Source organism: Oryctolagus cuniculus, chromosome 14 (assembly GCF_964237555.1).
Source record: "Oryctolagus cuniculus chromosome 14, mOryCun1.1, whole genome shotgun sequence".
In the NCBI taxonomy this organism is placed as follows: domain Eukaryota; kingdom Metazoa; phylum Chordata; class Mammalia; order Lagomorpha; family Leporidae; genus Oryctolagus; species Oryctolagus cuniculus.
Window position 1 is genome coordinate 3,358,410 of NC_091445.1, and position 12,182 is coordinate 3,370,591.

The 12,182-nt window shown below is 43.9% G+C and overlaps 1 protein-coding gene across 4 annotated transcripts in view; it reads left to right on the top strand.

The window, feature by feature from the left end:
• The window catches only part of TENT2 (terminal nucleotidyltransferase 2), an 87,571-nt gene that overhangs the window by 12,860 nt on the left and 62,529 nt on the right, over positions 1-12,182 (top strand). For all 4 annotated transcript variants that reach the window (XM_008261867.4, XM_051854076.2, XM_008261869.4 and 1 more), the window contains exons 2-4: positions 4,188-4,361; positions 4,575-4,664; positions 10,129-10,366. In XM_008261867.4, coding sequence (XP_008260089.2) covers positions 4,225-4,361; positions 4,575-4,664; positions 10,129-10,366 — 465 coding nt within the window. In that variant the 5' untranslated portion in view covers positions 4,188-4,224. The remainder of the gene's footprint in view (positions 1-4,187; positions 4,362-4,574; positions 4,665-10,128; positions 10,367-12,182) is intronic.

The window sequence follows — 12,182 nt, forward strand, 5'->3', positions numbered from 1 at the left end:
GTCATTTTCTTCCTAACTCTTCCCTGAGACTGCATGGGCTCTACTTTTTAAAACTACCTTTTCCTAGACTAGAGTGGTAAGCTCCCTCCCTACTTGACCATCTTAATTCAATCCCTAGTTTTCTTTTTTACATTCTCTTATAATGATAGGTAAAGGCTTGCTAAAGTAGACTGAAGAACTCTTGATTACTGGTGGTAATATGTTGTCTGTGATCTGAATCAAAGCCAGTGGTTTGAATGAGATCTGATGTGATAGTTTTTATAATTTAGTGCATACTGCATTTCCTTATATGTATTATATAAATACACATATTACAACTTTTGTGTATGTATGTACAGGTTAAGAAATGGTATGAAAACAGCTGAATCTTCATTTTCACTAAGTATAAATTTAAAAAGTGAGCTGTTTAAGCTCTTTAAAAATTATTTACTTACTTGAAAGGCAGATTGACAAAGAAAGAGGGAGAGACAAAGAAAAATCTTCTACCTGCTGGTTCAGTCCCCAAATGCCCCCTCCAGCCAAGGCTGGGCCAGGCTGAAGCAGTGAGCCGGGAACTGCATCTGGATCTCCCCTGTGGGCGGCAAGGCCCCGTGTACTTGCATCATCATCCACTTTCTCTCCCAGGTGTACTCCCGGGAGCTGGATCAGAAACAGAGAAGCCAGGACTTCAACTGGCTCTCCATTAAGGGATGCCAGCGTCATCACAGAGGCTTAATCCACCGCCCCACATTCTGATTCCTAACTCCATTTGTACCACTTTTCTCTTCTCTGGAATATTTTATAAGTTTGCTTTTCATGGTATTCTTTATTTCACCAAAATATGAGTTGTTTTTTTTTAAACTAAGTTTTGAAGTTTTGTCCTTGTTTGGTCTTTTCAGTCTAAGGTTTGATGTCTGTCAAACCTGGACATTTTCTTGTTTAATTTAATTTAATTTCTGTGTATTTTCTTTGTTATTGCTGGATCTTCTGGTGCACTGTTTGATATTGAGTCACATAATTTGGTTCTCTTTTACTTTTTTTTCTTGTTGCTCTGCCTATTTGGCTCCCAGTATTTTTTTCCTTTTCTTCTTTCTAATAAATTTCAGCATTATCTTTAAACTTTCTACTAGATAGTTCTGCTTTTAATTTTTAGTTTTCAAGAGCTCATTTTATTTTTTTTTAAAGGTTTATTTATTTATTTGAAAGTCAGAGTTACACTGAGAGAGGAGAGGCAGAGAGAAAGAGAGAGAGGTCTTCCATCTGATAGTTCACTCCCCAGATGGCCGCAACGGCCAGAGCTGTGCCGATCCGAAGGCAGGAGCTTCTTCCCCATCTCCCACGTGGGTGTGAGGGTCCAAGGAGTTGGGCCATCCTCTACTGCTTTCCCAGGCCACAGCAGAAAGCTGGACAGGAAGTGGAGCAGCCGGGTCTCGAACCGACGCCCATATGGGACGCCTGTGCTTCAGGCCAGGGCATTAACCCACTGCGCCACAACGCTGGCCCCTATTTTAATGAAATTAAAACAAGTTATTTGAAAGGGAGAGAAGCAGAGGCAAAAAGAGCTCCCATCATTTGGTTCATTCTCCAAGTGCCCACACTAGCCAGGACAGGCCCAGCCAGGAGCTGGGAACTAAATTCAGATCTCTCCATGGGTAGAAGGAGCCCAACCACTTGAACCATCACCTGTGGCCTTTCTATAGTCTTCATTGGCAGGAAGCTGGAATTGGGAGCCAGAGACTCTTAACTGCTAGGCCAAATGCCTTCCTGCCTCTCTTTTTAAAATAACCTATTCTTGTTTTTTAAATATAATATCCTTTCATCAATTAGAGACCCTGTTTCTTGATGTGTTAATTTTTTCCTGATATTGTTTCCATTTATTCTCAGGTCTTTTAAAAAATCTTGTGGAGGCTGGCGCTGAGGCCTAGCTGGTAAAGCCGCTGCCTGCAGTTCCTGCATCCCATATGGGCGCCGGTTCAAGTCCTGGCTGCTCCACTTCTGATCCAGCTCTCTGCTATGGCCTGGGAAAGCAGTGGTAGATGGCCCAAGTCTTTAGGCTCCTGCACCCAAGTGAGAGACCAGGAAGAACCTCCAGGTTCCTGGCTTTGGATTGGCACAGCTCTGGCTGCTGTTGCCATTTGGGGAGTGAGTCAGTGGGTAGAAGACCCCTCTCTCTCTCTCTCTCTCCCTCCCTCCCTCCCTCCCTCTGCCTCTCTGTAACTCTACCTTTCAAATAAATATATATTTAAAAAAAAATCTTGTGAATCATGGGTATCTATTTTTTTTAAAGATTTTTTTTTTTTTCATTTGAAAGGCAGAGTTACAAAGAGAGGGATCTTCCAGCTGCTGGTTCACTCCCCAAATGGATCCTGAAGCCAGGAGCAAGGCGCTTCTTCCAGGTGTCCTGTGTGGGTACAGAGGCCCAGGGAATTGGGCCATCTTCTGCTTTCCCAGGCACATTAGCAGGGAGCTGGATTGGAAGTGGAGCCGCCAGGATTCGAACTGGGACTCATCTGGGACACTGGTGCTCTAGGCCATGGTTTGACCTGCTGGCCACAGCACTGGCCCTAGAGATAACTATTTTAAGTGAAGGGTGCTGGAATTGTAAGCCTCCAAATGTGTAGTGGGGTCTGTCAACTAGTTGGCTTCCTTATAGGCTGATAAGTAGCTGGCGTGACTTTTCCTTGATGGACTATTAACTGTGTCATAGACTCTGTGGTTATTTTGCTGCATAGTTTCTGATTTTTGTAGACAAGAGTTTTCTAACGGGCCAGGCCAAAGCTAGGAGCCAGGAGTCCTGCATGGGTGGCAGGGCCCCAAGTGCGCGACTGTCTTTCACTGCCTTTCCAGGCGCTTTAGTAGGGATTTGAATTGGAAGCTAAGCAGCTGCTCCCATTTGGGATGCAGGTGATGCTAGCATCTTTAATGCCACCCCCCAGTGATGTGTTCTAGTTGCTTTGATGGTTTTCTTCATTCTTGTGGAACAAAGCCATCTTTTATTAGAAGCCTTTTGTGTGCATTATGCAAACTGAGAGGAATCTCAGTTTTAAATTAGATAAAAGAAATTACCTTTCTTTTTGTTCAAATCTATAAGATCCAAATCCTAGTAATCAGGCTGGCTTATACATTTTTTAAAAGATTCATTTATTTATTTGAAGGCAGAGTTAGAGGCAGAGAGAGAGAGATAGGTCTTCCATCCGCTGGCTCACCCCCAGCTGGCCGCAGTGGCCCAAGCTGTGCCACTCTGAAGCCGGAAGCCAGGAGCTTCTTCCTGCTCTCCCACGCAGGTGTCGGTTCAGGGGCCCAAGGACTTGGGCCATCCTCCACTGCTTTCCCAGGCCACAGCAGAGAGCTGGATCGGAAGTGGAGCAGCGGGACCTCAACCAGCGCTCATATGGAATGCCAGCACTGCAGGCGGCAGCTCCACCTGCTATGCCACAGCACTGGCCCCATATACATTTTTATAAATTGGATTGAGAATAAATGTAAGAATTTGTGAGATTTCATTTAGTGTGTCTCTTGAATGGCTTCCTTTTAATCCCAGAGTATGATAACTTGATTCTCTAAAAGCTTTATTGATGTTGGGGTAAACTTGTTAAGTAAATTCATCATAAAATTAGAAACAAACATATGTTTTGCTGTACTTGAGTACTATAGTTAATTGAGATTTAAAATCATAATTTTTTTTTGTTTGTTACAGTGGAACTTAATAGATTTGTTTAAATTTCAAAAAATAACTTTGCAGAGGCTGGTGCTGTGGCTCACTAGACTAATCCTCCACCTGCGGCGCCTGCATCCCATATGGGCGCCGGGTTCTAGTCCCAGTTGCTCCTCTTCCAGTCCAGCTCTCTGCTGTGGCCCGGGAAGGCAGTGGAGGATGGCCCAGGTGCTTGGGCCCCTGTATCTGCGTGGGAGACCAGGAAGAAGCACCTGGCTCCTGGCTTTGGATCGGCGCAGCTCCGGCCATTGCGGCCATTTGGGGAGTGAACCAATGGAAGGGAGACCTTTCTCTCTCTCTATCTCTCTCTCTCTTTTTCTCTCTCTCACTGTCTGTAATTCTACCTGTCAAATAAATAAATAAAAATTAAAAATATTTTGCAAATGAAATTTATAACTTGGTAACCAGTTATTTTAAATAATTAGCTACTGAAGAGTTCAGTATCTTGACTATAATAATTTAGTACTGTTTTAAAAAAAATTTTTTTTTTTAGGCAGAAGAATACATGTTCACTTACGGTGAACAAGAGTATGTTCCCAAATTCAATCTTGGGTCGCCCGCCCTTCACTCCAAGCCATCAGCAGCATAGTAACTTCTTCACCCTGTCTCCAAGTCTTTACTCACACCAGCAGTTCATAGATGCACAATTCAACTTTCAGAATGCAGAGTAAGTATGGTGTTGTTTTCACTCGTCTTGTTTATAAATTTCATTTTCTGTTGCACGTGGAGCTTTTTTTGTATGAAATGTTTGAAGGTAGAGAAGGTGTTGTCATTTCTTGTGTTCTTTTAATTAGTGAAGTATTTAGTTTCTCTGAAGTTTGTTTTTCAGAAAAAAAATATACAGACTACTGCTGTTCTTTTTTGTTTTTGTTTTTGGTAGCCTGTCTAGGGCCGTGTCATTACAGCAGCTTCCATATGGAAATGTCAGTCCAATACAGACCTCAGCTTCTCCATTATTTCGAGGAAGGAAGTAAGTACTTTTCACTTAATTACTTTAGGAGAAAATGATGCAGTTTGGAGAACTGTATAACAGGGCATCTTACATTAAAATTTATAGGCAATATGTTCTAAACTTTGTTTTCTAGGATCGTATTATCTCACCAGCCACAAAATTCTAAAACTCTTATGTGCTTTATCAATTTTAGGGATTCTTTTGTTGATTTAATTATTGAAATGATTATAAGTTTCAGATGGAATGAAGCTATATTTCTTCAACAAGCTATTTTCTGGTCAAGATTTCTGACTAAATCATCACATGGTTATAATAAAGTACCCCAGACTAGGGGCGTTAAATAACTGAGTTGTTATTTAATCTCTTAGTTCTGGAGGCTGGAAGTTCAAGATCAAGGTGTGAACTGGACTGGTTTCATTTGAAGCCTCTCTCCTTGGCTTGTAGGTGGCTACCTTCTTCCTACCATGTTCTCACGTGGTTGTCCCTGTCTTTGTTTTCTGTGCATCTCCTCTGAGGGCACCAGTCGTACTGGATTAGGACCCATCCTAAAGACTGCAGTTTAACTTAATTACTGCTGCAAAGGCCTTGTCCCTGAATACACATTCTGAGAAAGATTTATTTACTTCTGTGAAAGAGTTAAAAGAGAGAGGGAGAGACAGAGAGAGAGGAGGAGAGAAATCTTCCATCTGCTGGTTCACTCCTCAGATGGCTGCAACAGCCAAAGCTGTGCCAGGCTGAAGGCAGGAGCCAGGAGCTTGTTCTGAGTCTCCCACATGGGTGGCAGGGGCCCAAACACTTGGGCCATCTTCTGCTTTTCCCAGGCCATTCACAGGGAGCTGCATCAGAAGTGGAATAGCTGGGACACGAACCCGGTGCCCACATGGGATGCCGGTGTCACGGACAGCAGCTTAATCTGCTACACCACAGTGCTGGCCACTCATAACTGTTTCTGGTTAATTTACTGTATGTTTTTCTTTTGATTTATTTAAATCTTATACAGGCAGTATGATGTATATATCCATGATACCAGATATTAGTAGAGTAAAAATTTCTACATAGACATAAGGCTTTATGCAATCAAATGAGGAGCCAATTTATTTTCACTTACCTATTCAGTGAAAAAATTCATATATCATGAAATAATTATAATAGAATTTAAGGAATGCTATTAAAATAACATTTGACAATACATAGCGAAATGTTGCTATAACTTTAAAACCTGGGCTGGCGCTGCGGCTCACTAGGCTAATCCTCCGCCTTGCGGCGCTGGCACACCGGGTTCTAGTCCCGGTCGGGGCGTCGGATTCTGTCCCGGTTGCCCGTCTTCCAGGCCAGCTCTCTGCTGTGGCCAGGGAGTGCAGTGGAGGATGGCCCAAGTGCTTGGGCCCTGCACCCCATGGGAGACCAGGAGAAGCACCTGGCTCCTGCCATCGAATCGGCGCGGTGCGCCGGCCGCAGCGTGCCAGCCGCGGCGGCCATTGTAGGGTGAACCAACGGCAAAGGAAGACCTTTCTCTCTGTCTCTCTCTCACTGTCCACTCTGCCTGTCAAAAAAAAAACAAAAAGCAAAAACAAAAAAAAAAACAAACCTGTAATAATGCAAGCAGAGAATAATGAGTCACTCACTGTGTAGTAAGCATTGTTCTAAGGACTTTATAAGGAGTGTTTGTTGATGTCTCCTAGGCAGGTGCTGGTATCCCTCTTGAGGAGAAGCACACAGGATAGCAGTGACAGCAGGGATTTGACATCTAGTGGTCTCCTGAACCTCACGCCTGTGCGCAGAAATCGTCCTTTAGGGTTGTCGGGACGGTTGTGTAAGGATTCGCACGGTGTTGACTGTGTTCTGATTTTCGTTTATTAGAAATTTCCCTGATGGCTGATTTCTGAATCATGGTTGAAAATAAGTTCCATTATTTGTAATTATACATTTTTTAAAAAGTTTTATTTTCTTTATTTGAAAAGCAGAGTTACACAGAGAGAGAGAGAGAGAGAGAGAGAGAGAAATCTTCTGTCCTTTGGTTTACTCCTCAAATGGGCGTAACAGCTGGAGCTGGGCCGGTCTGAAGCTTGGAACTTTTTCTGGGTCTCCCACTTGGGTGCGGGGGCCCAAGTAGTTGGGCCATCTCCCGCTGCTTTTTTCCCAGGCACATTAGTGGGGAACTGGATTGGAAGTGGAGCCGCTGGGACTCGAACTGGGATGCGAGTGTGATATGTGGCGACTTATCCCACTACACCACAGCACCTGCCCCAGTTACACATGTTTCTAAAACTAAAGTTGGCATTCTGAATGGAAGATATGTGGCATATATAACTAAATTATTTTTATATATTTTTTTTATTTTTTTATTTTTTTTTTTTTGACAGGCAGAGTGGACAGTGAGAGAGAGAGAGAGACAGAGAGAAAGGTCTTCCTTTTGCCGTTGTTTCACCCTCCAATGGCCGCCGCGGCCGGCGCGCTGCGGCCGGCGCACCGCGCTGATCCGATGGCAGGAGCCAGGAGCCAGGTTTTTTTGGTCTCCCATGGGGTGCAGGGCCCAAGCACCTGGGCCATCCTCCACTGCACTCCCTGGCCACAGCAGAGAGCTGGCCTGGAAGAGGGGCAACCGGGACAGAATCTGGCGCCCCAACCGGGACTAGAACCTGGTGTGCCGGCGCCGCTAGGCGGAGGATTAGCCTAGTGAGCCGCGGCACCGGCTTAAATTATTTTTATATTTAAAAACAGTACGCATGGGATGGTTCAGGTACCAGGTGAGATGCCGTGTCCCATATCATAATGCCTGGGTCCACAGGTGAGATGCCGTGTCCCATATCATAATGCCTGGGTCCACTTCTTGACTCCACTTCCTCACTCCATAGTCCTACCAGTGTGCACTCTGGTTGGCAGTGGTGATGGTTCCTGCCACCCATGTGGGAGATCTGTGCTAAGTTCTCAGCTCCTGGTTTGACCTGGCTCCTGGCCGTTGTGGGCATCTGGGGAGTGAACTGGTGGATCGAAGCTGTCTCTTGCTCCCTCTGTCTCTGCCTCTCAAATAAATAAATGCATTTTAGAAAATAAAAAAAAAAGGGCCGGCGCCGCGGCTCAATAGGCTAATCCTCCGCCTAGCGGCGCCGGCACACCAGGTTCTAGTCCGGTTGGGGCGCCGGGTTCTGTCCCGGTTGCCCCTCTTCCAGGCCAGCTCTCTGCTGTGGCCCGGGAGTGCAGTGGAGGATGGCCCAGGTGCTTGGGCCCTGCACCCCATGGGAGACCAGGAAAAGCACCTGGCTCCTGGCTCCTGCCATCGGATCAGCGCGGTGCGCCGGCCGCAGCGCGCCGGCCGCAGCGGCCATTGGAGGGTGAACCAACGGCAAAGGAAGACCTTTCTCTCTGTCTCTCTCTCTCACTGTCCACTCTGCCTGTCAAAAAAATAAAATAAAAAAATAAATAAATAAAAACAACCCTCCTATGTGTTTAACACTGTATACTGTAAATCTATCAAGGAGATAGGAATTGACATAATCCCACAGTAGTATTATGATAAAAACATCAGGTGGTTCTGATCTGTAGCATTTAGAGCTTACAAGGCATTGGACCATTTTTTATGGCATAAAATCTTACCTGCATGAAAAGCTTAATGTCATGTAAATAATTTTTCCCAACATATATTTGCTTTTTAGTTATTTTTCCTCTTTTTATTTTGAAAATTGTTAAATTTCTTCCAAAACTTAGAGTAATACAATGAATATCTTCATGGCTTTTACCTGGAGTATTCAATTAAATATTGCCATATTTTATTATTTCTGTGTCTCTTTTTGTTTTTACTCTAGTGGATTTTTTTTTCTCTGAACCATGTAGGAATTGTTGACATTTTACTTAATCCCAGAACGTCAGCTTATTCCTCCTAAAACCCTGGATGTTCTCCCATATTCCCAGGATACATTAATCGTGCCCAAGAATTAAAAACAGCTGCTATAATCTGAAGTTCAGTTCAGTTTCACATTTCTTTAGTTGTCCAATGTCTTTATAGCTTTTTGGGAAGGCATGTGATGTTGTCTTTCCTGGGGTTAGCCAGAACACAGGTGTATTTGAAGAATGGTGGTTGTTGTTGTTTTTAATATTTATTTATTTATTTGAGAGTCAGAGTTACACAGAGAGAGGAGAGGCAGAGAGAGAGAGAGGTCTTCCATCTGCTGGTTCACTCCCAAATTGGCTGCAGTGGCCAGAGCTGTGCCAGTCGTATTCCAGGAGCCAGGAGCTTCCTCTAGGTCTCCCAAGCTGGTGCAGCGGCCAAAGGATTTGGGCCATCTCCCACTGCTTTCCCCGGCCACAGCAGAGAGCTGGATTGGAAGTGGGGTAGCTGGGACCCAAACCCGCGCCTATATGGGATGCTGGCACTGCGGCTTTACCCACTATGCCACAGCGCCGGCTCTAAAAATGATTTTTTTAAAAAGATTTATTTATTTATTTGAAAGTTAGAGTTACACAGAGAGAGGAGAGGCAGAGAGAGAGAAATCTTCTATCCGATGGTTCACTCCCTAATTGACCGCAACTGCCAGAGCTGCACTGATCCGAAGCCAGGAGCCAGGAGCTTCCTCTGAGTCTCCCATCTGGGTGCAGGGGTTCAAGGGCTTGGGCCATCTTCTGCTTTCCCAGGCCATAGCAGAAGCTGGATTGGAAGTGGAACAGCTGGGTCTCAAACCAGTGCTCTTATGGGATGCCGGCGTTTCAGGCCAGGGCATTAACCTGCTGAGCCACAGTGCCGGCCCCATCCAAGGATGTTTTTTAATGTATAATACTTAGCTCATTTAATCTGTTCCTTTTCTTAGAATTTGTATCTTTTGTTAGTGATTTTTGTTTTGTTTTGTTATTTTTTAAAAGATTTTATTTATTTGAAAAAGTTACAGAAAAGAGGTAGAGACAGAGAGAGAGGTCTTCCATCTGCTGGTTCATTCCCCACATGGCTGTAACGGTGGGAGCTGCGCCGATCCGAAGCCAGAAGCCAGGAGCTTCTTCTGGGTCTCCCATGAGGGTGCAGGGGCCCAAGGCCTTGGGCCATCCTCCACTGCTTTCCAAGGCCATAGCAGAAAGCTGGATGGGAAGAGGAGCAGCTGGGACTAGAACTGGTGCCCCTATGGGATGCCGGCGCTTCAGGCCAGGGCTTTAACCCACTGCACCATGGTGCTGGCCCCCTTAGTAATTCTTTAAACAGACATTTTTCTCCAAAGTTTTCACTGCTGAGTTGAAGCGTCGGGGTAGATCCAGTGTGGGAGACCCAGTTGCAGGTGTATGTATAGTTTGTTTTTCTAGATACGTTATTACTATTCACTTTTTCTCAGGTATGAAGAGGCATTTCTTGTGCTGAAAATGAAGATTTTTTAAGAGTGAATAATGTGGCTTTCCTAAAAGAGTCATAGAATTATCATGATATAATTATGTATTTCACTTTTTTCAATTTGTTATTAGAAGTTTATATTCTTAATTACTAAAATATGTTGTTTGTTTCCAGGAGATTAAGCGATGAAAAAAACCTTCCTCTTGACGGTAAACGGCAGCGTTTCCATTCACCCCACCAAGAGCCAACCATAGTAAACCAGATAGTGCCTTTATCAGGTGAACGAAGATACTCAGTGCCGCCATTGTTTCATGCACACTTTGTACCAGATGTAGTCAGATGTGTTCCACCTTTTCGAGAAATACCATTTTTAGAACCTAGAGAAATCACACTACCTGAGGCCAAAGATAAGGTAATAATAATGTAGACTTTAGTTTTACCTTTTGGGATTTTAATATAAATAACATGTTAGAGGAATCAGAAATAATTAATGTCCTGAAATAAGTAGAACACGCCTCTTTTTGTTTAAAGTACTGTTTGACCCAGATTTCTGTTGAAATATTATTTTGTTTTTATTAGTTATGCTTCTGTGTAGTGCAGCTATCAGGATACCAGATTTTTCCTGATTCATAAAAATCTGGGTGTTGATGCAGATACCTGCACTTTGTTAGTTAGCAGACTCTTGTTCTGGTTAGAGAAGAGTTTGTATATGGTTATGGTAATAAAGGATTAAAAAGCATTTTCTTCTGGGGTGTTTGTGTTGATGATGAATTCTTTAAAATGGGGCGTCCAGGAGCCACTGAGTGCTACGTTTATCAGAAGCAGTGTTTAAGCAGAGTTTCACATAAATGAGATGAAACTGTTTGAAGTGTGCTTCTTGGAAAATGAGAGCACTGGGGAATAATGAGTTACGGAACCCCTGATGTTAGAAGCAAGTCTTTTCTCTCCCTCTGTTCAGTGAAGCCTTGAACACTTCCAGGTGACGGAGACGTGGATGATGTGAACATCTGCATTCTGCTGGACTGTCTGCAGCTCAGTCTTGCTGTTTTTGCATTTCACAGAGCAGCCCCACTCTTGAGAAAATGACATTAGTAGGCTAAGAAGAAGCCTGAAGAAAGTGTAAATACTGTGTTTTACACATCTTTGGGCTTCTAGCAATAAGCATAGGCCTGGAACATAGCACATGTTCAGAAAATTTTGAGTCAGAAAAGCAATATCTGGTTCGTTCCTTAATTATGTTGCTGTTTATTACTTGATCATTTTTTTTTTAAAGATTGATTTTATTTATTTGAAAGAGTTACAGCTTCTCTTCCAGTCCAGCTCTCTGCTGTGGCCCGGGAAGGCAGTAGAAGATGGCCCAAGTACTTGGGCGCCTGCACCCGCGTGGGAGACCAGGAAGAAGCACCTGGCTCCTGGCTTCGGATCGGCGTAGCCCCAGCTGTAGCAGCCATTTTGGGGAAGGAAGGAAGGAAGGAACACCTTTCTCTTTGTCTCTCTCTCTCTCTCACTGTCTAACTCTGTCAAATAAATAAAAATTTAAAAAATTAAAAATTAAAAAAGGTTTTATTTATTTGAGAGGCAGGGTTACAGACAGACAAAGGTCTTCCATCTGCTGGTTCACTCCCCAGATAGCTGCAACAGCCAGGGCTAGCCTGATCCGAAGCCAGGAATCAGGACCTTCTTCCGGGTCTTCCATGTGAATGCAGGGGCCCAAGGACTTGGGCCATCTTCTGCTGCTTTCCCAAGCCATAAGCAGATAGCTGGATAGGAAGAGGAGCAGCTAGGACATGAACTGGCACCCACATGGGATGCCAGCGCCACAGGCAGAGGAGGCTTAGCATATTATGCCACAGCGCCAGCCTCTTTGATTCCTTTTTATAACAGAATAATATCCCACTGTATGGAAATATCACATGTTATTAATGCATTCCTCAGCTGATGTACATTTTTGGTTGTTTCCACCTATGGGCTATTATGAATAATGATGCTATGAATATCTATATATGAATTTCTGTGTGGGTGTGTGTTTTTAATTCTCTTGGATATGTACCTACATGTGAGATGGCTGGGTCTTGAGGTAACTTCTTTAGTATTTTGAGGAACTGTCAAAGTGTTTTCTAGAATGGTTGCACCATTTTATATTTTCATCGTCAGCATCTGAGTGTTCCAGTATCCTCACTTCCTTGCTGATACATGTGAACCTTGTTACTTTCTTTGTGATTATTGCA